At 54.1% G+C, this 26871-nt stretch overlaps 6 protein-coding genes across 6 annotated transcripts; all 6 read right to left on the bottom strand.

Moving 5' to 3' along the window:
• Positions 1–543: 543 nt before the first annotated feature.
• On the bottom strand, positions 544–2214 carry JKF63_05843 (uncharacterized protein; the record flags this gene model as incomplete). The annotated part of the gene is made up of 1 exon (XM_067901797.1): positions 544–2214. One exon carries the CDS (start codon positions 2212–2214, stop codon positions 544–546), a length of 1671 nt encoding a protein of 556 aa, XP_067757823.1.
• Positions 2215–3422: 1208 nt separating this feature from the next.
• Positions 3423–3845, bottom strand: JKF63_05842 (uncharacterized protein; the record flags this gene model as incomplete). Its single annotated transcript, XM_067901796.1, has 1 exon — positions 3423–3845. The coding sequence occupies one exon, from the start codon at positions 3843–3845 to the stop codon at positions 3423–3425; it is 423 nt and encodes a 140-aa protein (XP_067757822.1).
• A 2460-nt stretch (positions 3846–6305) lies between these two features.
• On the bottom strand, positions 6306–7505 carry JKF63_05841 (uncharacterized protein; the record flags this gene model as incomplete). The annotated part of the gene is made up of 1 exon (XM_067901795.1): positions 6306–7505. One exon carries the CDS (start codon positions 7503–7505, stop codon positions 6306–6308), a length of 1200 nt encoding a protein of 399 aa, XP_067757821.1.
• A 530-nt stretch (positions 7506–8035) lies between these two features.
• On the bottom strand, positions 8036–14090 carry JKF63_05840 (uncharacterized protein; the record flags this gene model as incomplete). The annotated part of the gene is made up of 2 exons (XM_067901794.1): positions 8036–9633; positions 13271–14090. The coding sequence occupies 2 exons, from the start codon at positions 14088–14090 to the stop codon at positions 8036–8038; spliced, it is 2418 nt and encodes an 805-aa protein (XP_067757820.1).
• Positions 14091–24047: 9957 nt separating this feature from the next.
• On the bottom strand, positions 24048–24899 carry JKF63_05839 (uncharacterized protein; the record flags this gene model as incomplete). Its single annotated transcript, XM_067901793.1, has 1 exon — positions 24048–24899. One exon carries the CDS (start codon positions 24897–24899, stop codon positions 24048–24050), a length of 852 nt encoding a protein of 283 aa, XP_067757819.1.
• An 861-nt stretch (positions 24900–25760) lies between these two features.
• Positions 25761–26594, bottom strand: JKF63_05838 (uncharacterized protein; the record flags this gene model as incomplete). The annotated part of the gene is made up of 1 exon (XM_067901792.1): positions 25761–26594. One exon carries the CDS (start codon positions 26592–26594, stop codon positions 25761–25763), a length of 834 nt encoding a protein of 277 aa, XP_067757818.1.
• Positions 26595–26871: the final 277 nt, after the last annotated feature.

The following is a 26871-nucleotide window of genomic DNA, read 5'->3' as shown; positions in this document are numbered from 1 at the left end:
GATGGAGTGGGGATATGCACATGTAACTTGATTTTATTTCAAAGACCCTTGAGTCATATATTCCTAAAACCCGATCATGTAAAGAGCGTAGATGAGGTATTTACTAACAAGGTTGCTGCACCGCAGATGCTCGCGTATAGCGCCCCCCCCCCCGCCCCGCCCCTCCGGTTTTTCAGACCGCCAGACGGCAGATTAGATACTCTCTACATCTTTGTATCCGAGGGAAAACTGCACCCTAACCCGTTCCACAGGGGGGGGGGGACCCTCCTCTTGGTTACACGATAGACCTGGAGGGCGAGGAGGAAGACGGGCTGCTGGGTGATGGTGGTGGTGGGGTCCCGGCTTAGCCACTCAACGCTCTCCACATATCTCAAAGTGAAACAATCACACACACACACACACACACACACACAGGCGCGGGTGGTCGAAAGAAGATGCACGCACGCGGCCGCCTCGTCTTTCAGCCTAGCGCGACCAGTCGAAGTGTGCACTGTGGGGGGTGTGGTGGGGTGGGGACCTCCTCGCCCGAGACGATCATGTCACCTATATTAGGCGGCACTTGAATATTTCGGCGACGGATTCGATGTCGCGCTGGCACTCGCACGACTCCGAGGAAGGGGCAGTTATCGTGCGTTCCTCCCAGTTGTAGCGAATCAGCGCCGTGAAGGTGTGGAATTCCTGGAGGGATGCGATGCACCGCTCGAGCGACGGATTGATGATGGCACCTGTGGCAGCGATTGGCCGAGATGAGGCGGCTTCGATCGATTTGTCAGCAGCGCATTTCTCATGAGTTCCTTCAGCACCACCGTTGAGGCGGCGAAGGTACGCCTGTCGTTGCTCAGTGTGGTTGCTGCACAGGAGTAGAGTTATGAAGGTGTCTTGCACCGGCAGGCTTCGACGAGCCAGTGCTGTCATGAAATCTGTCGCTTCCTGGATTTGCTGTGCAGGGACGCTCTCGTACACTACCAGCGTGACGTGCAGGGCATACTGGTGACCGTGTCGAACGAGAAACACGTTGATAAAGCGGATCTGTTTGGAGTGAACCATGCCGACGTCATCGAATATCGAGGAGGTAGTCGTAAAAGAATCGGCGGGTGAATCGTCTGTTTCGGATGCTGCCAGTTTTGCACCACTCTGGGATTTGTGGTGAGGGACCACATGCACACCACGCACAATGCGAAGGTTAAAGTTCTGTAGTTGTTCTCGAATGACACGGACCTCCTCGGCGTGCTGGTAGTCGAAAAACTCAAGCACAGCGCCTTTGAATAGACTGTAGCCGATCTTGCAGATGGACAGGGATACGACAAGGCCGGCAAGTCCGTCTACGCCGGGGATCCCCATCACTTGCCCCGCCACACCAACCAGCGCCACACTCCCACTCCACGCATCTGCACGGTGGTGGTACGCGTTGGCCACTACAACCCGCGAACCGGCTCGCAGTCCAACGCGCCGCGTCCACCGGAAGAGTAGTTCTTTACACACCACCGATGCCGAAGCGATGCCTACCATCCCCCACAAAATCACCTGCTTCCCGATGGCCTCGTCGTACTGCATCACTTCAAAGTGAACGTGGCCGTGATGGTTTTCGCCGCCGCAGCCGCCGTGGCCGTGATGGTGCGACTCAGCGTGCTCTGTTGGCGAGCATGTGGATGTGAAATCGCCGCTCTCCGTGGCCGTCGTGGGGCGGGCGCTCATCAGAAGAGCGGAGGCAATGCCACCTGCCGGCGTCGCCATCACCAGGAAGCTCGCCATATCGGAGAAGCACTGCTGAAGCGATTGCACAAGGAGAGCCACACCGCCAAAAAACAGAATTGCCGCCACGATGACAGCGCCCGTGGTTTCGAGGCGGCCAATGCCGAGTGGAAATCGGCACCGCGGCAGCTTTTTGCGGGAGAGCGAAATGGCGACGTAGGAGATGATGTCAGCGAGAATATCAGTTAGGGAGTGGAAGCCGTCGGCGACGAGGGCCACGGAGCCGCCGGTAGAGCCCATCCACAATTTCGTCACGCAAAAGAACACATTCGTAGCCCCACCCGCCAGGGTGGCCATCTGGCACTGACGCAGGTGCTTGCCGGATATGTTCTTCTCGATGCTACCGTGGCTGTGCGCGTGCTCGTGACCACCGTGGCTGTGGCTGTGTACATGCGTTACAGAGGCACCAGAAGTGGTGGCCTTGACTACTACAGGGGTTTTCATTGGGAAAAGGCGGCGCATTTAGCTACAAAAATAGCACTACAATGGAGACAATGATCAAAGGAGGTTGAGAATGAGGAGGAGGGGGGGAGGGGGACTACAAGGTCGTGATGCCTATGCAGATAGAAGTTTGTGTTGTAACACAGGCAGTTAGACCAAACCCTCACACACACACCAACACACACACTCACTCATCGACTAAAAGTGAGACAGCGGTCAGTAGCCGTTGTCAGGGGCGTCAAAAATAAAAAAAACTAGGGGTAAAATGATAGCCAAAAGAACCTATACAAATGTATATATATATAGATATATATATATAGATATATATAGATAGATATATATAATTTATTGGTATAGAGAGGAACAGTAAGATGGGTGTATGCGTGTAAAAAAGGGAGGGAGGGGGGGGCCCTCTACGCGGAAGGGTCGAGCTCCACACATACGCACACACAAATACACCTGTGTGGGTTGTGCGGTGCCAAAAGCAGCTACAGAGCGCTACAGGGAAAGAAAATATATTTTTTCCTCTGAAGTCTCTTGCTTTGGATTAGCGTGCCGGGGGATCGGCCGCTGTAGAGACAGTAACAGAGAGTAGAGGCTCCAACGCTCCTGAGAGGTGGCGGGGAAGGCGAGAAGACGATTCATCCTCGAGAGTTTTTGAACATGTGCGTCCGTGTTTTTTTTTGTTGTGTGTTTCTTCACTCTTGAATTATGTGAGTAGAGATCGCCACTTCCCAACGTTCAGTTTGTTGAGAGGCTCATCGCAATGGTGTGGGGCAGCCGTAGACGCACACGTTGATGACATGTAGACTATTTCATTTGAGAGGACGGTCGCTCGGACGCAGCGCCGCCAAGGGTCCCACCGTCGACACCCGTGGCGATACACAGCCTTGGCGTCCCTTACGTCCAAGACACCAGACACGAAACCACCAGAAGTGGTTCCACATTGGCAGAGATGTGAGGGCTGCTCAGCTTCTTAGCAACACCTAAATGCTGAACCCCCCCCCCTTCATCTTCCCTGCGCCGTCGTCGTCGTCGTCGTCAGTGGCCTTGGGCCAGATAGGGAGGCGAAGAAAACATACATATATACATATATACATATATATGTGCGCCTTTTCTTATCCTTCCCATCATTATTCACGTCTTCAACTCTTCAATCGGCTGCAATCGTGCTGGAAAGGAGGGAGAGGGAGATGGGTGTGGTAAAGGATGGGGAGGGGAAAAATATATCAAAGAGGCGGCGGCTTATCCCCTTCCTCCTCCCCCAAACCCTCTTCGCTCTTTCCTTCTACAAGAGCTCCCTTTATTCTTCGTTGTTCACAGAACTCAATCAGTCTGACGATTGGTGTATTCACCGATAGTGAAAACTTGACTGGTCCGAAGACGACGGAGTTGACCGTCGTGAGCGAGCCGGAGAAGCAGCTCACGGAAAGAAGCTCCTCTAGAGATCCAATGCCAGACTCAGAGGCCATGCCGTCACGCGCCTGCGTGAGCGCCTGGCTGTTCAGAACGTTGGTGCTGCGGCTTATCGAGGAGACCAATGGGGCGAGGGAGGGCAGCATGCGCTGGGCCTGGGTCGCGTTTTGGATGTGCATCTTCGCCCACATATGCCGTGGCAGTGGGGCGCTGGCAAAGACACGGCGACCAAACATTTGAGTGTGAGGAAGATATGCAGATGAGTGGTTCTGTGAAGAAAGCGTTTATTTTTTTTTTCTGCTTTGGAGGGCTGTCATATACAAAGGGGATAGAGGGCGGAGTGTGAGAGGGCGCGGTGTGAGATTTGACTAGGGTGGGAATACCGCCCCTACGTGGCCAGAGCGACCGGGGGCTGGAGAACGGTGCGTGGAGGAGCTTCAGCGAGACCACCAGTGCGTCGGCGTATTTGTCTCAACCAATCAGACCTGTTGGGGGTATGTGCGACACGGTCACACACACACACACACACACACCGAGGCGTTACATTGGCAGGACCCGAATGCGTTTGCTACAAGAGCCTGGATGCGCGTACGTATGCGGTGTTTTTGTACTGACGAGAGTGCGGAGCCACCTGTCCATCCAGCCTGCCATCTAGCCCGAGGTGTGTGTGTGTGTGTGTGTGGGTGTCTAGATGGGTGGTGGGACCTACTCTGAAGGCAGGGGCAGTGGAAATAGCAAGGGGGAGGGAGGCACCAAACCGTCCACTGTGACAGACCCCCTCCCCACTCCCCCTTCACAGGAAGATGTGGCAGTGCCAAGCACGGCTGTCCGGTAGGAGGAGGATCCTGCTGTCATTAGGCACAGAAACGAGGGCACCATCGCTTCCCCGGCTTCGTTGCACCGTAATATCTCGAGGAGAGTGCACCAGGACAAACAAATAAATAAACAGAAAATAAACCACCACAAAGGAATGCTCGGCATTTTCCCACTGTTGCCGCATGGGGCGGACACACCAATGGTAGAGATGAGTCCGAGGGAAACGAGAAACGGCAACCAGACAGAAGGAAAGGAGCGGAACACTTGTGTGCACATCACGGAAATAAACAAACAAACGAGGACAGATCCCGCTCCCTTCTGTCCCCCTCTTCTTCATACAGACGCAACGGGACTCACCCCCCAAAAAAATAACAGAGGAAGAATAGCCAATGTGCACATAGGCGTAACAACTGCAAAGAGTGCGCACTGCAATCCACACCGACGGGGGCGAGGCGGAACGGGTGGGAGTTGGGGAAAAAAAAGAGTATAACATTGTGGTGATCCCACCAGAAAAGTGTGTGTGTGTGTGTGTGTGACTTTGATTCTGTTGCCGTCAGCGCTGACTTTACACACCGCTCTTGCCTGATTTTTATTTGGTGTAAAGATTGGGGCAGACGGTAATGAACACGTACGCGAAGACGCCGCTCAGAGCAAGCCACACCATGAGCATGACCGGAAAGACAATGAGTACCAGGCGAAGAACGTGCTGGTTCTCTTCAAGGTCAGTCGTGTCTTTCTGTGGCGTGAAGGCGGTGGTGGTGTCACTGCCGCTTTGTGCAGCGACCGTCTGCACGTATAGCAGAAGAAAAGCCATGACCACCGACATGCACGCTATGGGTGCAAGATGCATACGGGGCATCACTGCTGAAGCGCGCCAAGCGTTCCGCTTTTGCATCCACAAGATGTGCCCCTGTGGCTGATACGACATGCCTGAAAAGTGCGTGAAATCCCTGCCTGAGAGGAAATCAGAGGAACAACAACGACAACTCCGCTTCCCTCCCCTCCCCTCACCTCCCCTCCATCCCCCAAGACAAGTACACCGGCGCTCACTTAACAAAAAAAGAGAGGATGCGTGTGTCTGTCTGTCGGTGTGTTTGTGTATGTGTGGCGGATATGAGATGCTCGTTGTGCGCTTGTCGGTGGAATTCTGATCAAAATCGAATTTTATAAGGTGTAATGGCTCAGACTTGACAGTGGTGGGAAAGAAAGGAAAGAATAAATCATGGACACGTGGAGGTGGTTGGGTAGGTAGAGGAAAAGGGGAGTGGGGGAGGGGGAGGAGAGAGAGGCCGGGTCAGGGTGTTGGTACTCCACACACACACACACAAACGGTTTCGACATTGTGAGTTTTTGTGAGATCATCGCAGAAGAACACGCACGGAGCGATTTGTTTATACCAGGCCGTGGTTGAAGGAGAGGCAAATGGGCTGCTCAGTATATTCTCACCACATACACACACCTGCAAGCAGGGCATCATTCAAAGCCCCAATTGGCCTATTCCACCTTCTTTACCTAGCTAACCACTCCACTCCACTCCACTCCACACACACACATACACACACACACACACACACACGCATACACACAATGTAATGAACCTATGGAAGAAACCAAAAAGTCAACACGCAGCCACTGCTCTGAAACCTGGTATGGGAAGTGGGGGGGGTGGGGTGGGATGGGGAGAAGGTTCAGAGGCCCGGCCCGGATAGGGGGAGGGGGCGAAGGGGGGGGGAAGGGGGGGGGGGAAGACACCAAATTAAAAAAGCAACGGATGCAAAGAAGACGTGTAAACACACCCGTGTCATGCATTCCTGTGAGTGCATCTGCTCCCATTTCCTATGAAATATATATGGGCTGATGCTTTCATAAGCGAGCCTAGTTTAAATCCAGGGAACGGCAGCTGGGTCCTCGTTCAACCGCCGCTCTGTCAGCCTTGGCCGCTTCCGCATCAAGTCGTTGCTACTCACCGAAGCCTCGTTCGTCCTCCTTGTCGGCGTCGCAGGGCCCAAACGCGAAGTCTCCTCTTTTCTGTCAGCTGAACTGTAATTGGGGCCGCTACTGACAATCACTGTTTCCATGGAAGCATCGCCAGCGTCTCTGCTGTCAGTGCCTACCCACTCTCGCAGCTGATCGTATTCAATGTCTGACACGGTGCGGACAAAGTAGATGTCTACCGCCCCGCCCACCCGCCTGAAGCAGCCATGGAAGGCGAGGAGGGCGGAGCAGATTCCGATCAGTGACCCAGTAAGGATATCCGAAAAATGGTGCTTATTGTCGCGTGTGCGGCTCACTGCGCAGACGGTTGCCACAATGATCGGTGACAGGCATATCATAAGTCGGACAAAGCTGGCGTGAAACGCAAATGGCCGCAGGTGCGCCACTAGAAAAAGAGAGAGAATTGTGAAAACAGAAAAAGACGTGCTGCTGTGCCCCGATGGAAAAGAGAGCCGGCCCTCCTTCAGATTTGGGTGAGTATCCATGAGGGCGCAATAGTAGTTGGGATCTGTTTGTGGGTTTGGCAGACCCGGCGTCGAATTCGTGTACCCGACGGACTTCAGTCGGCTCAGAAAGTCTGGCCGAAGCCGACCGGCGTATACTTTGAGTAGTGACACCACAAAGATCTGCAGTCCGGTGGACCAGAGCTGCGCACGCAGCCAAGGGTATAGCTGGCCACGCCCTGTCTGCATGTCGCGCACACGCGGCCTCATAGCGTAATGTGAAGTCCCGATGCTTGCGTACGCGCCGTCTTCGTTGTATCCAGCGGCGTCGGCACCGCTGAGTTTATACCATTCGAGCGGCTCACCGCAAAAGCCCTGCAGCGGCCGAGAGAGGTACAGGACGAAAACCACGTAAAATACGATGGCGAGTACCAGCATTAAAATCAACGAGTATTCGGGGAAGGTGTCGGCGCGGCTCTGGTACATAATGGTGGCGTCATTCCAAGAGAAGGCGCGACAAAACGGGTCCACCGAGGCCGTAACAATGGCGGAGATGATGAACATAATGATCAGGGCTAACCAGTCGAGCAGGTGATACTGGCTCCACGCATGGTGCAACTCTCTCTTACCGAACCTCACCATGGTGAATACTATAAGGGGGGGGGCGTGTGGAGATACAACAGCAATAATAAAAAGTGGGCTATAGGTCAATGCGTGCGTGATGGCACCCCGCCCCGTTTAGAATGAGGGACGGCAGAGTGTAAATAGTGGGGGAAGGGGGGGGGAGGGAGGAAGGGGGCAAGGGCAAAATAGGGGTATAGAGAAGGGGAGGGAGGGAGGGAGGGGGGACAGAGATCCTACATGGAAAATAGCGGGGTATGCAAAACACCCCCCCCCCAAAAAAAAGAGGAAGATGTTCGACCACAAAAGTGTGTTTCGTGTGCGCCTGGACAGAAAATGAAAGCAACCAATTTTTTAATCTTTTTTTTTCTTCGACAACAGGGGGACAAAAAAGGGGGACCATTACGAACAAAAAAAGACACAGAAGATTGAAGTTGGGGCAGTATATATATGCACACACACACACACACACATACACACACAATAATATCAACGTGGTGGACTGGGGGAGAGCAGAAACAGGCCGAGCGTCGACACTTGGGTGGGTGGGATCATGTCAATTTGTAGAGTTTTTTCAGCGATCGCAGTTCGTTTGCCTCCATGTCACGTGTAAGGATGCCGATGGAGAGAGTACAATAGAGGAAAAAGAAGTATCCTAGTAGAAACGGAAGCGTGACTTGCCTCAACGTCCGCACAAATGCCGTGTCTGCGTCGAGCGACTTCTGCGTGGTACCTACCTTTTCCATGCTGGAGTGCTCGTTCTGCATGGAAAAGCCCACCAAGTTGGCAAAGATAAGCCCTGAGATAGAGCCGATGCCGCCTAATATACGCAATGCTCGATATGCCCATGCACGCTTCAGCGGACTCAGGGAGCGTACCACAAGCTTCGCAAGCCGCCCAATGAGGTTACGCGGCGGTGCGAAGTCCGTGCCCTCGTTAGAGTCGGTGACAGTATCACCAGTCATACCAGGCGTAGCCACGGCGGCAGCCGCCATCTCACGGCGGAACGCCGCTACAAGTCGCCCAAACAACTCGCTCACCACCAACTCCACCACAAACATCACAGCGATGCACAGTGCCCACTTGATCAGGTGCAGCGCCGGGTCGTGCCAGACCGCAATGAACAGGAAAATGGGCAGCACCGACAGCGCGACGCGGCTTCGGCCGCCCATTGGGATGTACATGTACCGTACCACCCACAGGTTGAAGGAGGCGTGCCAGTCACGCCAGAATTCGCGTACTGTGTACGCCGAATTGAAGCAACGACGCATGTCCTCGGGCGCTTCGATCCCGCTGAGCATGGCGAAGAGACGAGACGACTTCCAGAAAAAATTGAACTTCAACCACAGATACGCGAGGGAAAAGAAGAAGTAATGCGACTGTTCTATGAACGTCATCTCCGCGATGAGGTATGAGTGCTTTGCCAGGGCTGGTATATGCACAGAGTGAAGAACGAATAGTGTGGTGAGGTAGGTGCTGAGAATACTGAACAAGTACCCCACCATCTTGCGCAGCGGCATCGATGTGCTCGGCACCCGCATGTACGACACAAACGCGTTGAAGGACGACATCGGGCCGGCGAGGTACAGTGGTGGGAAAAGCACGTAGGCAATGTAGTTCACGAAATTGTAGTCTGCGGCGTCGCGCGCGTACTCGGTGCGGTACTTGTAGCAGCGCGACGCCTCGGCGGGCAGCGATGCTGGCGACGCCGCGTTCTGCTGGTGCAACTGCGCACACTCCACACAGATGGTGTCATGCTTCACCGTGGCCCGTTCGCGCGCGTGCGAGGCGGCATGCGTGCTCTCCCAGAGGTCGTAATTGAAGGCGATGAGTCGCAGCATTGTCATGCGGTACGCCACCCACCACAGCATGTAGACGTGCCACAGGGGCTTCCTGTTATGCCCTGCGGAGTCTGCCGCTTGTTCATTACTGGCGGTCGTGAAGCAGTACTGCACCCAGTACATCTGCTCAAACCCGCCATAGACATCGATGATGTACAGGAGTGTAACGTGCGTGGTCCACATGATGGCCATGAAGAGCCAGTAGGGGCACAGGCGCTGAAGCCGCGAGAATACGAGGTAGTTTGCGGTTATGATGAGCATTGGGAGGAGAAAGTAGGGGCCGTGCGCCACGGCTAAGAACACCGTACCTGCCATGGCATAGAAGACAGGGAGACTATATGGCTTCCCGGCGACAGCACACACGACACGCAACACGGTTGATATCTGCTTGTTCGAAAGGACACTATACCTGATACTCCGGTTCAGGAATCCTGTTCGCTGAGAGTTGCTATTCACGGAGTCATCGTTCCAGGCGATGGAGGACACATCGTCCTCGGTGACCCCCTGTGAAGTCGAGTCAGGCGGGGGGGATGCACCTATCATGGAGGCCACTGATGCACAGCGGCAAATAAAGGTGATAAGAGCTATAAGGGGAAAGATTATCACCATCAGCACAAGCCCATTGGTGAAGGAACTCCACTGAGTGTCGATAATCCCGTCATAGCCAGCGATCCCGTAGCGCGAAAACAAAGCGTAGGGAGGTAAGAGGTCGTCATAGTAGAGCTTCGCGTTCCTGTCGCAAAACGTTCGAAGAGTGACAAAGGCGTAGACGCAGATGTACGTGACCATCGCCACAGAGAAAATGTACTCGATCACGAAGATACGCGGGTAGACCGTCTCAAAGTCAGCCGCCACATGATCCGACTGCGCGTTGGGGTGTAGAAAGAGCAACTGAAGCTTGGAGAACCATTGCACAGCGCGGGCTGGTGGTGGTGGTGGGCGTGAGGGGGACGGGAATGGAAACGTCGACATGAGTTTTCCAAACCACGACGAAAAAAAAAATGCAACTGAGTGAGGCTGATGCTCTGCGGCACCTTGCACAGCCACCCCCTCGGTCTATGCTTGGAGGGGGGTTGTTCTGATTCCTTTCTGCTGCGGAGGCGTGCGCAGGCGAGAGCGGGGTGAAGCTTGACGAGGAGCTAGTATAAGAGGCGATAGGAATAGATGACGGAGGTGATGAGATAGACGTACCAGTTTCGCCGATGGTGGCTGGCCTGGTCGCTGGTGGTGAAGTCGAAGAGAGGGCGAAGGAGGAAGCGAGTGTGGCTTCAGGCGTACTATAGGCCCTTATGTGTGCTCTACAGTTTTTTTCCCGTTCCCTAGAATTGGTAGGGGGGTGGGGTGGGGTGTTGGCCTTTCCGGAGTCGGCGCACACTTTAAAAAGAGGGTTCTATCCCTCAAAAAAACTCTCAGAGTGGAGCACGGAGACGCGGACCGAGCGAGAGCCCTCGCAGCCAAGCACAGCCCAGAGAGAGAGAGAGAGCCGAAAAAAACTGGTGTATGTCGCAAATACTTACCCGAAATATAAGGGAAAAAATGGAGAAAGGCTTGAAGAGGAAAGGGGGGGGGGGAAAGAGGGGAGCAGAGGGAAAGGAGGAGGAAAAAAGAAAGGGGATGGGCAGGGATGAAAGCAAAGGGTGGTGAGTGGTGGTGGTGGGTGGAAGTATAGCGCCCCCCCCCCCCATCACGACAAGCTCCTTCCCTCCCTCCACTGCACCGTACGCGTCGCTAGCAACCGATGCTTTGGCGTTGGTGCTGGGCGCACCCGGCTGGAAAAACTGGCGGTTTTGAAACGAACTACGGAGAGTCCGTTCCTGCTCGGGGGTGGGGGGAGCGAGGGAGTGAAGGGGAGATGCGAGGCCTGAGTAATACGGTTGGAGGGAATTCGAAGCACGAGGTATTGTTGATAGAGAGAGGCAGGAGATGCATCCCTCGCCCGCATATATGCGGAGGCAGGGATTGAGGGTAGGGGGGGATGCGTCTCTGAGGTACAACGGGAGAAGGGAAACAGGAGGTATAAGAAAATTGAGGAGGTGTGTGTGTGTGTGTGTGTGTTTAGAGAAACCAGAGCAAAACAGTAGCTCGAAACGTGGTCATCGCCATCTATTATGGAGTGGGTAGGGAAGTTCAACGGTGACAAAGCCGCTCTTCGAGCTTCACCCCCCCCATATACAAATATATATATACACACACATATATAGATATACACACACAAACGGGAAACAGAAAGGTGGGCAATTCCTGCGTGCGCCTATTCTGCAGCTTACGTTCATAATCGCACGACCGATTTCACTTTGTTCACAGCGCCGTTCCCGATCTGCCAATGGTATGATAATCTAAAAAAAAAGGGGGGGGGTGAGGAGGGGGATAGAGAGGGGACACCTCTCTATTTTAATTGGTATAGCCGTTTCAACCAAGATGTCTTCTGCTGACTCAAGTCTCGATCTATCACTGCCATGGTCAACGAAGAGTAGCACAATGCAATTAGCCCAAGGGTATAGAGAGGCGTGAAGCTGCCAAGCGCATCTTTGACAAAATACTCGGCGACCCCGGGTGCCAGCGGTGACTTTTGGTTTGCATCGACTGAGAAGGCGTTCTGCGCCGAGAAGCCGATCGCGTTAGCGATAATCAATCCCCACAGAATGGACATCCCTCCCAGCACTCGAAATTGACGATACACCCACGATTGTGCGCGCGGGCTCAGGGAGCGCGCTGAAAATCTTGCCAGGCGTCCCAACAGAGTACGGCGCTGGGCGTGAGCCATATGTCTATCAATTTCCTGTGCAGTATCACAACCAGTCATAGCCGGCGTAGCCACGGCGGCAGCCGCCATCTCACGGCGGAACACCGCTACAAGTCGCCCAAACAACTCGCTCACCACCAACTCCACCACAAACATCACAGCGATGCACAGTGCCCACTTGATCAGGTGCAGCGCCGGGTCGTGCCAGATCGCAATGAACAGGAAAATGGGCAGCACCGACAGCGCGACGCGGCTGCGGCCGCCCATTGGGATGTACATGTACCGTACCACCCACAGGTTAAAGGAGGCGTGCCAGTCACGCCAGAATTCGCGTACTGTGTATGCATTGGCGAAGCAACGGCGCATGTCCTCGGGCGCTTCGATCCCGCTGAGCATGGCGAAGAGACGAGACGACTTCCAGATGAGACTAAACTTCAACCACAGGTACGCGAGGGAGAAGATCAGAAAATGCCCCTGCTCCAGCACGTCCATCTCGAAAAACAGAGTAGTACGCCTGCCTAGACATGTGACGTGCACAAAATGCAAGAGAACGTACTCTGTTAGGTAAATATAGAGAATGCCGAACGCGTACCCCGCCATCTTGCGCAGCGGCATCGATGTGCTCGGCACCCGCATGTACGACACAAACGCGTTGAAGGACGACATCGGGCCGGCGAGGTACAGTGGTGGGAAAAGCACGTAGGCAATGTAGTTCACGAAATTGTAGTCTGCGGCGTCGCGCGCGTACTCGGTGCGGTACTTGTAGCAGCGCGACGCCTCGGCGGGCAGCGATGCTGGCGACGCCGCGTTCTGCTGGTGCAACTGCGCACACTCCACACAGATGGTGTCATGCTTCACCGTGGCCCGTTCGCGCGCGTGCGAGGCGGCATGCGTGCCCTCCCAGAGGTCGTAATTGAAGGCGATGAGTCGCAGCATTGTCATGCGGTACGCCACCCACCACCGCATTCGCTGCCGCCAACGGGGGCGTGCCGCGAAGTAGTACTGCACCCAGTACATCTTCTCAAACCCGCCATAGATCTCGATGATGTACAGGAGTGTAACGTGCGTGGTCCACATGATGGCCATGAAGAGCCAGTAGGGGCACAGGCGCTGAAGCCGCGAGAATACGAGGTAGTTTGCGGTTATGATGAGCAGTGGGAGGAGAAAGCAGGGGCCGTGCGCCACGGCGAAGAACACCGTACCTGCCATGGCATAGAAAAGGGGTAGAACCCAAACCTGTCGCGGAAACGCTGTACAACTCCTCCATGAGGCTGAAGCGTATTCGCGAGCGTGCGTGAGTGAGCCAAGGTGACGCAGTCCACTTGGTGGCACCCACGCCTGTGTATGGCCGTTCAGCACCTCTAACGACTCCCTTTCCTCCGTGAACTGGGAAGGGGCGGAGTTGTTGGAGGAGAGAGGTGGTGGTGGTGGTGGTGCCGCGAGGCTGGAGGGGGGCCGTTCCCGACAAAGTCGAGAGAAAGCACCCAGGACGAGAGCCATTATAGCGAAGTGCAGGTAGTGGGCGATGAACCCGGTCCACTGATTGTCCACGACATCGTCGTAACCTTTGGAGCCTAAAGTTTCAAGAAAAGGGTTGGCCACTGAGAGGTCCTCCTCGTACACGTGAAAATGGTCACTGCAGAAGGCCCGCAGCACTGTAAACCCGTACAATAAGATTGTGAAGCATGTTATGGCTGCAATGAGATACTCAACAGAGCACACGCGAGGGTAGGCAGTACTGTAATCGGCGGCTCTCACGTCTACTTCAGTCGTGGGGCTCAAAAAACGGAGTCGAAAGCGCCTGGACGTTGTCGACTCCGTGACTGGCGGCGGTGGAGACGGCGGCGCTTCTGTGTGCGATGCGTTTGGAACCGTTTGCACGCACACCAGTACTTCTGTATCATTTTTAGAGGAGGTGGTGTCGTCCTTTGCAGTGGTCGAGTGGGTCTTGATGGGCTTTAGATACTCAGTGAGGGAAGGGGAGAAAACACGCGGGCTCGGCGAGAGCGGGTGATTCGACATGTCTGCCAAAAGACTAGGATGCCACAGATGAGACTCGGAACACACACACACACACACATACAGAAAACATCCAAGGGAGGGGGGAGGGTGCTATGAGACGCCGGTAGCTTTCGCTTCTTGCAATGACTCGAGAGCGACCGAGCGAGCGAGACTGTGGCGGTCGGGTGCACTTGTACAAGCCGTACCCCTTTTCCCAACAACAACAACAACAAAAAAGAAGAAAAGGAGTGGAGCGGCAGACCGAGGAATGCAGTCAAAGCGGGGGTAAGGCGAGGGGGGTAAGGGGGGTAGTAAAAATGGGAGAACGGCGATTATGGCAATATAAAATGACGGGGAGGAGAAAACAAAAGCAACAAAACAATGGTCTTAGAGAAGAGAGAGACGCACAAGGAATGCCCTACAGGAATAAGGTGGGGCAGATGGTAAGGGAGAGTTTGGGGTGTGTGTGTGTGTGGGGGGAGGGGATGTACGTAAGGTACGCCAAAGGTCGATCACACGTGAGCGTATGTTTCCGTGTGCCTATTTTTGCTACGAGACACACACCCAAAACAAACACAAGCACACACAAAAAAGTGAAAGAGGTGCAGAGTATATACATATATAAAGGCATATATAGTTATATATGCATTGATATATGCTTCTATTTACCGCACACTCACACGACGTCAGTCGGCTGGTGTCCACTGAAGAAAAAGCGAGTACGTTGTTAATGGCGGTGATGGGCTTTAATGAAGGGGAGGGGGGGGAGGTGGAGGGGCAGGAGTGTAGAGAAACAGAAACCAGAAGCAACAGCGGAACAACAGCAAAAAAAAACAAACAAACCGAAAGATGAAAGGGTCTGTTGAGCGAAGGTGGAAGAGTTCAGAAAAAAGATCGACCAGGATGACAAGAGAATGGGAGTTATAGATTGGGGTGGAGGGAGGGAGGGGGAAGGAGGGGAAGATGATCAGAAACACTTTTTTTTACACACAGGCTAATGAGATACACGTGTGTGTGTATATATATCTGTATGTATTAGTGCGCCTTCGACGAGGGGGGGGGAAAGCGTGTGCGTGTGCGTAGAGGAGGGGAAAGAAAAGGAGGGGGATAATTTTTTGACCGAGGGCAACCAAGCATAATTGGAGCGGACCACAAATTAGACACCAAAGTGAGGAGGGAGAAGGGTTTGCCTCAGAGAGTGAGTGGAAAACGATGAGTGTTAGCGTTGTTCGGACTTTTCCTGTCGCAGAAACATAGAGAAATACACACGCTCACACACTCGCGTACGCGCAGCAATGCTACCAACTTGATCAGCAACATTTCGGTGGGTGTTTTTTTTTTTTTTCGATTCGCTTTGTGTGTGTTTGATGAAAACTGCCAAAAGGAGAGCGGAACACGCTGACTGGATGTACACTCTTTTCAACGAAAGAGAAGGCGCACCCAGCGGCGTATGGGGGTCCGTATTGCAAACTCTTCACACCTGAACACAACCACACAGAGGAGCTCATTGACCCCAAACCGGCTCAACTGCAGCTTTGGCTACGGTACTTCACTTGTGCGCTCTGACAAGTTCCATCTCCCAAAATTGTTTTTGCCACACAGACTTGAGCTGCTGTCGCACCCGTTATTATCGCCCCTTGAGACGAGTCCACGTAGTGACATGCGAGCAGAAAATAAATCGCACATTGATGTGGCTAGTGGATATTTGGGCAATGTGGTGTGTGGGGAGGGGGAGAGGGTGGGTGGAAAGAAGTGTGGGGTAAGGTGGTGGTGGTGGTGATGGGGGGTTGTGCTGAAAGACAGGTGGTGGCCGTGGAGAAAAAAATCAGACCCTTTGCACATATTCCCTGGTGGCGGCATCAGTGGGCTTCCATCTCTCCATCGGTTGCCACGTCACACGATTTCTGTTCACCTCCCTCAATGAGGTCAATGTCCCCTCCCTCACCTATTCTCTCACCCCCCCCATTTCCCTCCCTCCGGTGTGTGTGTGTGTGTGTCAGAGAGAAGTAGAAAGCACTCACACGCTGATACACGCGCAGCACGAATGGCAGAGTGGACATCGGAGGAAGAGAAGTGGGAGTGGGGGGGGGGGGAGGAGGGAGAGAGATCTGCAGAGGCTGGTTGCCGTATGACGTCCGTGCGTGATGATGACGCTCGCCATCGTACGGCGTATAATGTAGAGCTTTCAAGTATCACCCAATGTCCAACAAACAAGAGAGAATATAGACCACACCACCATGACATGGAGAACGCATACAACACACAGACACAGAAGAAAACCAATGAGCCGACGGCGTCTCGAGCGATGCAGAGAAGGGGGGGGGGCGCGTAAGTGGAGAAGGCCCGTGGTTTGCCATGCGCTCTCCGTCCCCTCTCCCTGGGTCCTTTTTTTTTCATTCTTTGTAACTTTGTTTTTTGACATATCCTGGCCATTTTCGGAGATCTCGTCGGTGCACCGTGATGACTGAGGCATGATAAAGCCAAAGAAAGCGACAAAGGGGCAGAGTCATTGGTGTCGCGACGCGGCGATGAGGAGGCGATAGCAACAGACACCCTCCCCTCCCCCTCCCCCCGCCCCCCTCGCGAAAGCGTGCGCTCATTTTTGTGTGTATGTACTCTTTTTTTTTTTAAAGTGGATTCAACAACACCCCAGGGTGATGTTTCATTTTCGTTTGCCATGCGGTGCACGTTAGAAATGGAGCGCTGCGTCCCAAGTGCTGGATCGGTAACATAGAGGAGCGCAGCGCCTGGGCGCACCACTCTGTACACGCCGCCGCCACTTCTGCCGATACAAGCTTTCCATCCTGGCTCACCAGTCCCTCCTCTCCACCGAGAGCGGCGCTGCTTCGGCAGAGCGCGTTGAAGGCCAGCCCAGAGCAGAAAGCGCTGTGCTTCCCCTCCACTGCTGCAAGGGGAGCGAGGGAGGGCAGCATGCGCTGGGCCTGGGTCGCGTTTTGGATGTGCATCTTCGCCCACATATGCCGTGGCAGTGGGGCGCTGGCAAAGACACGGCGACCAAACATTTTATAAGGAATGTCAGGTGAAATCTGTGAAGATGTAATCAACGAGCACCAGCGAAGAAAAATAACAACACGAGGGAGAGTGTGTGTATTCTTCACTCGGTTAGCGATTGTGAGTAAGCCCCTCCCCCTACAAAAAAAAAAGTAGGATGGGTGAGTGGGTTCTCTCTGCAAGCACAATGGGCTTCTTTCTCGCTCCTACGCGCCCCGGCAGCTGTTCGCACAACAGTGATGAAGCGCAAAAACAACAGCAAAAGGAAGAGGGAGTGCGTCTGATGATTAATGATGAGGGCTGTCGGGGCGACAAACGCATAAGAACCCCCTAAAAAAATTGTCACGAGCCACGAAGGGCACTGAAGGAGGGAAGCCCAGAGATCCCCCTTTCTTTTTCTTGCGTTATTGTTCAAGTCTAGGATGGTCTCGAAGGTTCCAGCGTCGCAAAAACTCTGCTGCTCCCTTCTCCACCAGAAACAACAACAACCAAACGAATACACAAGAGTTTATGGGCTTGCAGTCTGCTCGGGCAAAGAAAATGAAGCACCCAAAAAGAGGGGAAGAGAAGAGAGAGGAGAGAGATGCAAGGGAACACATAATATATACACATACAAACATATATACATATATATATATATACATATGTCTACAATGTATTACATCCTGTTTCACAAAACTTGAACGCCCCACCTTAAAGACGCTTTGCCATTGCTGAGAGGCATCAACCAGGGTGAGTTCCTGTAAGGAGGACATCCCTGAAGAGAAAAAAAAAAGGGCGGGGCGGGGCAGGGGGGGGGGCTCGTAGCTTCCCTCGCTGTCCACTTTGTATTTCGTGAAGCTCTGATAAAGAAAAAAAATGAGGAGAACGGTAGAGGACAACCACCGAGAGCTGAGCATCGAGTTCTTTCTGCTCGTTGTGCTCTCGTGTTTTAGGGCAGCATGGGCTATGCTCACCCATTTCCAGGGTGGAAGAATAGTTGGCGTTATGCAGGTGGGAGAGGAGGGTGGGGTGAGGGGGGGGGGGGCGCCGGTCGGGAGAGGGATGCGGTATGCACAGGCCTCGCGTGGCTTCACTAGTTTGTAGCACTTTTGAGTTGAAGGTGATTCTTTCGAGTGTTCCATCGATTTCTGTGGGTGACTCCGCCATGATGTACCCAAGATCTCCGTGGTGTGGTCTCTGTGTTCCTGCCCCCCCCCCTCCCCCCTCCTCCTCGTCTCCCTAGCTGTCACCAATCTAAGAGATGAGTACAGCACACACCCGTAGGCTCTGTGAAGAATTGGAGAAGCAAAAAAAGTTAGGTGGATTCAATCGAAGTGTATGCAGCGTATTACTTTTCAGGAGACAGCAGAGAAAAAAAAAACAAACAAAAAAATTGAGCGTCTTGCAAAGAGAGGTTCGCTCATCCTTTGCCAGGTGAGGTAAAACACGGCACCGCACCGTTTCTTTTTTTTTTCCCGTTGTGCAAAAAAAATTCTTCACCGTCTGCAGATGTCAGGTGATTCGACTGTGGTTTAGGTGTGCGTGTGTGTGCGCTGAGAATTGCTTACGTGAAGCATGTTTTTCTACTACCGCCCACGGCTAGTCCTCAAGGCCCACCGAAACAAAGTGAGGACAATCGCATCGATCAAAGTCCCCCGAATTATGTTCGTGGTTCGGTGAACGACTTTCCCATGCTTCAGGGCACTCCTGTTGGCAGCCGTATTGAGTCGCGGATACTCTCAACAGGCCATCAAAAAAAAAAAGGGAGACCCTCCTCCCCCCCTACCCCTCCCCACACCCAAACTTATCACAGATATCCTGGTGAGGAGGAGTTGTGTCGCACAGTGCCTTGAAATCAACTTGGATCACATGCTTTGGCAGGTACCGTAACGCTTGTTTGCGTTCCAGCGTCCTGTGGGGGGGGGGGGGGAAGGGCTTATCACGGCTTGGGAGTTCCGCATTGCCGATGCTTTGGTGGTCGGAGATGAACGAGGGGGTGGGGAGTGAGGTAAGAGAGTCGAACGAGCTCAACTACGTCCACCTCTGATGGTGGACAAGGGACCAGGCAGAGCCGTGGGTGGGGGATGAATGCATGGGAGATCTGCATCTCAAGCGAGGATGGGAGACGTAACATGCGCAGACAGAGAGCATTACATTAGCGCACGTTGATGTGCCTTCGCTGTTTCCCATGCAGCGCATATATATATATATGTATGTATGCTATACAAAAAAAAGTTCATGGCGCCCGATGCCACGTACTCTCGGTTGATACGCTCGTTATTTCTGCAGAGAGATCATCAAGTAGTCCGACACACACACACACACACACATGGGTGTGGGGCGGTCTGCCACCGTTGCCACCCAGGCAGCTCTTGTTCTTCACTTTCGGCAATGTTTTGGCCTCTGATGAGTTGCCTAGCCCTGCCCACGAGATCAACCGCTCGCGCGTATCGTACCTCATCAGATGGGCGCACGCATGCCAGGGAGTGTCTCTGTGATCAGCGCAGGTAAAAAGATTCTCATGAAGAAAAATTCTCTCCGAGATCGCTGACAACACGATCGGCTTGTGTGAGTGACGCGTTGCCGCACCGTTCCCGGGGTCGCTCCTCCTTTCCTTTCTTTTGGCTTGTGTGACAGTTTTGCATTGAAGAGACATCGCCGAGTACACTCCAGAGAGGACAGAAGAGGAGACTCTCGTAGGGGTCTGCCTCCGTTGCGATCCACTCTATAAAGCGCGACGGCGCGGCAGACGGCGTGAGTGTCCACGCCACCTCCTCCGACTGTGCTGGCGGCCGTGCCACTTCGCTGCTTGAGAGGGGGGTAGCTACGAACACTGGCGGGTGCGGTAAGTCTCGTGTCTGCTGGCCGGTCGAGGGCGTCTCCAGTACCAGAGGGGATCCATTTGGTGAGGCTTCTACAGCTGCTTCGCACTCGCTGTTGTGGCTGACACCACCTTGTTGTACTTCAAACAGAGGTGTACTAGCACACCTGCGAGGCCGTGCTACAGCGTAGGCTGTCTTGTACACCTCGGAGACGGCGCCAGACACACTCAGACCTGCCACGATCTCGCTGGTTTCAGAGACGGTCTCCTTGGGTTTCTCCATGTCAATGGTGAGGTACTGTTGTTGGAGTCGAATTCGTTGTTCGGCTTTCTCCTGCGCCCAGCAAAGGAAGCACTGCAGTTCATCATTGGCTTGTTCACTGGGCAGAAGCCTTGACGCGTACTGCATCGACACAGAGGCGTGGTGCTTACGCCATAGAGTGTGGTCCCGATGCAGCAAAGACCCTCTGGCGTCATCTGGTGCAGCAAGCGCCGTGCCATCGACGCCATCGCCGTTACCTTTTTCCCGCAGATTCTTCTGAGGGACGCAGAAGGGAAGGCAGGAAGCGCTCAGTAAGCTTAGGTCTCCGAAAATTTTCGTAAAAGGAGATGCCGTGCCCTCGTGGGAAGACATTCGTTCCGGTTGATCATGGCCGACTTCAGTTTGAGAGGAAGCCTCGTCTCCAATGAGTACCGCCCCTTCAGCTTTATCGTGGTAACCTTCGTTGCTGCTGCTGCTGCTGCTGAGTTCAATGAGTGTCTCGTGAAGGTTATCAGCGCCGCTGCCTGTCATCTTTATCACTTCGCGATGACACCGTGAGGGGCTAAAAAGGGCCGCAGATGGAGACTGCCCGTGCCTTCCCGCATCGAAAGAAAGTGTGCAGGCAAGGGGTGCGTTATTAGGGGTTGTTGCACGACTTCGCTCGGTGTGGCAACCGTCCCAGGGATCATACCGAATCGTGTCACCGCCCTCACCCACACCGTCTTCGCTCTCGTCGGCAAAGAGACGACGATAAACAAAACTAGGCGGCGCCGTGCTGCGCGAATCCTCCTCATCTGCATCTTCCACGAGGGAGCTGTGCAGGGAGCCTGCAGCGACATCAACAAGGCGTGAGTCTTCGCTCATATACTTCCCGCTTGTTCCATCAGCGCGAATCGAACTTGTAGTTGGCTGTGAACGCATCTCGGATCGCTGATGGGCCTCTTGTCGTTGCAGCAGTCGGGCACTGTGGGAGCGCACTCCGTGCTTCTCCACACTCATCCCAACGGTGATTTCTACTGTCAGCTGCTTGTCTACCTTTTTGTCCAGCACTCCAACGCTACGGCATACTGTGGGACCCGTTGGTGTGACTTGCAGGAACGGGTTCTCGACTGCTGTGGATGCACGCATCCGCGTGGACAGCGATGGCGACAAGGCTGCTTCTATGATTCTTGAGTCTGTGTCACTGTCTTGGTCTTTTCTACCGCTCGTTAAGCCGTGCGCTGTTGTCTCCGCACTGAGCGCAGGGCTTTGGATGTTATCGGTGTAACGAGAGTCTTGTTTTTTCTGGGGGTAGGCAAGTGAAAAGGACGAGTCCGCTCCAGGAGGGGCTTTGCTTCCGTGAGAGACGACCAAGCCCCGCCTGTGGTCGGCAGGCGTCTCTGCGCTCCCCAGCGCGGTGTCGTCGGAAAAATTGAGTCCACGTACATCATCACCAGCCTCGGAATCCCCTGCCGTCTGGCTCCCCCTGTCACTCAAAAAAGTATTCCCTGCTGAATGATCGTCCTCACCGCTGGTGTCTGGGCTGTCGTCTGCCATGATGCATTGCCGCCATTCTTCATAGCACTGAGCCGCCTTCACAACGAGGTCATCCGGCGTATAGGAAAGCAGGCCATACTCATGAGCTGCTCCTCTTGCTTGAGTGAGCGGGGGTGCGTACTGGACAAGCGTATTTCTTGCTACACTATAGTGCTGTCGAGGCGAGTCTACAAGGTCGTTGTCCCCAGATGAAGAAGGAAAGTGTTTTTGATGATCGAACGTGTTTGCAGCCGGGCGAGTGTCTTGGACGACTGCGGGATGTCTGTGGGGTGCGTGAATGGAGTCCGCTCGCCTCAAAGTATCCATGTCCTTGTCGCTGCGACTGGGCGCTATATCGAGCGCTGGTGACAGAGGGGTCCTCGACACAGCAGGCGGTGTAGGCAGAGGATATACTCTCGCACTCGGCGGCGTGTGGGTGGGCTGTTCGCCAGGAAGGGCTGCTTCTTTGCCAGTCCGCATCACTTGCTTGATCCACGTTTCTCGTCTTCCCCCTCCTGCATGCTCCGACTTTTTCGTCGTGCAGATGAGGTCTTGCTGCTGCTGCTGCTGCCGCTGCTGAAGTGATCGTTCAGCTTTCTGGGCGCTCGGCGTGAAGTAGAGGTTGAGACGGTACTCACTGGTGGCTGTCAGAGAGGTCGGCGGTAGGTGAGGAGCGAGGGCTGCTGCTGAGGCGGCATTCTTCTGTGTGATTGACGGCTGCACGCGTCGCGATGGCGGCGGGGAGGGTGTAGGGGTTCTCACGATGGGAAGAGGCTCATCGGATTCCTCTTCCACAACGCCATGTTCTGCCCTCACAGTTTCTGCCGTCAGCGCTTGCCAGTATTCCGCGTACGTGGAGGTCGCACTGGTGGGGCCGCTGACGAGGTGGGCATCTCCCGTCTTCGCTACGTTCATCGCACGAGCAAACAATGAGGGTGGTGGTGGTGGTGGTGGTGGATAGAACGCTTGGCCTCAAACACGGTTGAGGTCAGCGCAAAAAAAGATGTGCACCAACCCGTATGGGTGTCGAGGTCGATCTCTGTATATATATATATATTTCTATACGCTTCGACTGTCTATGGTTTATGTTTTGTGCGTCTACGAGTGCGATGGGTGTCTATCTATGCAAATCTGTGATGGCGACACAGAAGATGATGACAAAGAAAGCAGAAATACTCCACCCTTTCCACCCCCCACGAAAAACAACAACAACAACAACAACAACGCTGTTGTGCGTCTATGTGCTTCTGGGCGTGGGGAGGGGGGGGAGGGGGTGCTCACAGGGGTGACACCTTCCGTAGAGAAAGGGACGTGCTACGCCGACAAGATGAGGCACTGTCGCCGTCGCGAGAATGGTGGACACCCACACCGTGGGCTGAGGTGTGTCGGGTGATACGATTGTGGCACGTTTTTTTCCTTGTGTGTGTCTATTTAGGTACAGACGCAGCGGTAGAGAGGGTTCAAGTGATGGCGGTTGCCTGCTTCGGATGGTGAAGAGTGCGTAGGTGCCCGTAGCATAAGAGGCCTTTTACTGGGCATACCCTGCGGTGGTAGAAGAGAGAGCGAGGGAGGTACACTTCAGAGGATAGGTGGGAGAGGCGACAGCAGGAGCAGCAGCATCGGCGGCGGCGGCGGGGTGACTATGGCAGAGCCACACGCAGAACGCGAGACCTTCACGTCTGTCTGCATCTACCTGTGCATATGCATTTTTTTTTTTCAGGTTAGACGCAGACTTTATTAGACATAGGAGGCGGTCGATGCCACACGGAGCGTGTGGAAGCGGTGCGCCGAACGTCATGAGGTGGATTTCACATGACAAAGGGGGGGGGGGATTGATGAACGCGAAAAAAGGAGGGAGGGTCCATGACCCCCCCCCTTCTTCCTCCCTCCCAGTGCCACTTTTTTTTTTTTTTACCATACCGTCCATGACCTCAGGGATTTATTATACACACACACACACTCAAGTGTACGAGTGCAGACCAACAACAACAAAAAAAATATGCAAAAGGGGGAGGGAGGGGATGGGTGGTGAAGCAAAAAAAAAATATCCGAGACGAATCATTGGAGCTGTGTGGTGGCGCCACACAGATGAAGGCGGGGCGTGGTGTGTGTGTGTTTCCCTTGTTGGTGTTTTCCCTTTGTACATATGCGAATTCACAAAAGGGCCCTTTCCTTCCATTTTCTGCAGGAGCCGATTTCCCCTCTCCTTCCACAGCCATGACACCACCCCCACCCCCACCATTCACCACCACCACCAGCAGCAGCAGCAGCACTACTTGGTAGGATGCGATGCCGTTCACGTTCACTTTGAGGTCTCCACCCCCAACCACGCTGTTGCCTCTTCCGTGTGTTTCTCTAGCCTTTTGGCCTTTTTCGCACCTCTTCATCACTTCATTGTTTCCACTCCAGCCTGTGCCACCGCGAGTTCGCCAATCGAGTTTAGCGCGCCCTGGCCCATGTTCGGTATCAGGATGAGCTTGTTTGTCTTCTTTGAACCCACTTCCTTCATGGCGTCGAAGTATTGGTTCAGCAGAAGCAGGTTCATGACCTCCTTTGCAGACATGTTTGGCACGGTGTTCACAAAGGACTCGATGCTGCTCTTTAGGCCCCTCATGATCGCTTTGCGTTCCTCGGCGAGGCCCACCCCGGAGAGTCGCTTCTCTTCGTAGTCCGCCTCGGCTGCCTTCACAGCCGTAATCTTTTTCAGCTCCGCCTCGTGCTCAGCGGCTGTGCGGCGGTACGCGTTGATCTGCATCTGCGAGATAGCTGCCTTGACACTGTGGCTCGGCTCAATGCGTGTGAGCAAGGTGCTCTCAAGGGAGAAGCCATAGCCTCGCAGCTTCTCGGTCAGCTCGCAACTGACCACATTCTTGATCTCGTCGGACATGAGAAACAGCTCATCCAGAGTGTACTTCGGCACCTCACCCCGGATCATGCTGGCGGCGAGGTTTGCAATCTGATATGAGGGATTCGAGAAACGGTAGAGGGCGCTCTCGGCGCGCTCAGGGATGACTTTGAAGTGCAGACGAGCCTCGATATCCACGACAGCATTGTCCCGTGTTTTGGATTCCACATGGACAGTGGCGACGGCAACTTTGAGCGAGACGACGCCGCGCACCGACTCGACGCATGGTGTCACGCAGAAGCAGCCTGGCTCGACAATGCGGTCGAACTTCCCACAGTTTTCGACAACGCCCACCTCCGACGTTGAGATGCATCCTCCGCCACAGCAGGTCATCGCTATCGAAGATCAACGCGCGCGTCGAGAGAGGTATGGAGGAAGAGACAACCTTCAGAAAGGGGGTCCACACCACAACAGATTAAACGGGGGGGGGGGGGCGAGCAGTCCCGTTATGACACAGAAAAAAAAAGAGGGGTTACTTGAAGACCGACACCGGCACCGGCACATACACATACACACACACACGTCTGAGAGGCACGAAAGCAAGAAGAATAAAACTGAAAAACTAAATAGCGAATAAAAGAAGCGTGTGAGGGAAGAGAAAAGGTGTAGACGTGACTAGAAGATGCTAGTACTGTGGTGTGTGTGTGTGTGTGTGTGTGTATGCGTGGAGGCGCGCGCGGGTGTGTATGTCGGGCGCAGTACAAAGGCCGAAGGTGTGCAGCAGCAAAGGAAAACGGCCGATGTCAGTGGACACTCTCACGTCCAGAAGGGGGATGAGTGGAGAAAACAAAAGTATACACGACACATTGCACTCAAATGTAGATATTTTTTTCAACTGGCGACATGCTACCCAGGACCGGTGTTCCTGTGGAGGTATGCGTGAGTTGATGCCCTGCCTCATGGAAGCGCCGGGGGTGGGGGGAGGGGGGGGGGAGGGACAGGGCGTCGACCTCGTCTTCATGCGTCAGGCGGACACCCTCGATCTCACTATGCTCAAATGTGTTTGCCCCTCCTCTCCCCCCTTTTTCCCCTCTACTCGTGCCAACGGGTGCGCGAACTCTCTCTTTCTCTCTCTTACACACACACACACATAAAGGTGATGCCAGCTTTAAAGGAGGGAGGTAGAGGAGCAAGAGATCATAAAAGGTGTAGAGAATGTGTGTGTCCGCAGTTGTGCTCCCCCCTCCCTCACTCTCAGCGCATCATTTGCGTCACGCCTTTGCGCAGCTGTGCCGCAACTTTCTCGAGCCCACCATTTGATTCCAACATAATGACACTGGAGGAGCTGTTGTCAGCGATGGTTTGGATCGTGTCATAGTACTGGTTCATCAGTAGCATGTTCGTCGCGTCCTCAGAGGTCAGGTCGGGCACCTCATTTTGCACGTTTTCGATGGACTGCATCAGGCCAGCGATGATAGCCTTGCGTTGCTCGGCAAGACCTTCGCCAGAGAGGCGACGCGCCTCACATCGTGCCTCAGCCGCGCACACGCGTTTCATTTTTTCCGTCTCAGCAGCATCCACGGCGGCGACGCGCAGTCGCTGGAACATCTGGACTTGGTTCATTGCCTCTGTGATTTCGTTGCCAGGGTCGATATCGGCGATGAGGGCGGACACAATTTCAATGCCGTAGGTGCCAATGACCGAGTCCACCTCCACCTTCAGCTGCTGCGAGATGGTGCCGCGCTCGACGTACAGTGCCTCCAGCTTGTAAAGAGGAATTTTTGCTCGAATGGAGTTCAGGACGTAGTCTCGCATACATGCCACCGATGAGTCGCACGCGTAGTACATCTCGGCTGCCTTGTTGTTAGCCACTTGATATTGTATAACGAGCTTCAGCGTGACAAACACGTTGTCCTTTGTTTTCGAGTCGACAAGCAGCTGACATTCCTGCAAACGGAGCGAGATGGTCGTGACGACGTCGGTACCGCATAACAAACAGTGAATCCCAGGGTCGGCGATGTAGGAGAAGCGGCCGCAGGTCTCGACAATGCCGACCTCGGACTGGGAGATGGAGAAGCACATGCCCATGGTGGGCGTGAAGAAGCAAGACGGTGGGGGGGGGGAGGAAGGGAAGGAGGCGAGAGCTAACCCAGAGTGAAGAACGGCGATGATGACCGCAGGGATAGGTACGCTGCTGCTTTTGTAGACGCTCAACACGCTGCGAACAAACCCACAGAAGGAAGCCGGAAAAGATTTCTGTGTGAGTGTGTGTGTGTGTGTGTATAGATGGATGGGTTAGCCGATTAGGTCGATGCTACATGGATACGAGCGTGCATTTGTGTGTATATGACGTGTGAAGCAGGGA

Source organism: Porcisia hertigi, chromosome 19 (genome assembly GCF_017918235.1).
Source record: "Porcisia hertigi strain C119 chromosome 19, whole genome shotgun sequence".
Lineage (NCBI taxonomy): Eukaryota > Euglenozoa > Kinetoplastea > Trypanosomatida > Trypanosomatidae > Porcisia > Porcisia hertigi.
Note: the sequence above shows the minus strand (reverse complement) of the source record. Positions and strands in the feature narration are given on the sequence as shown.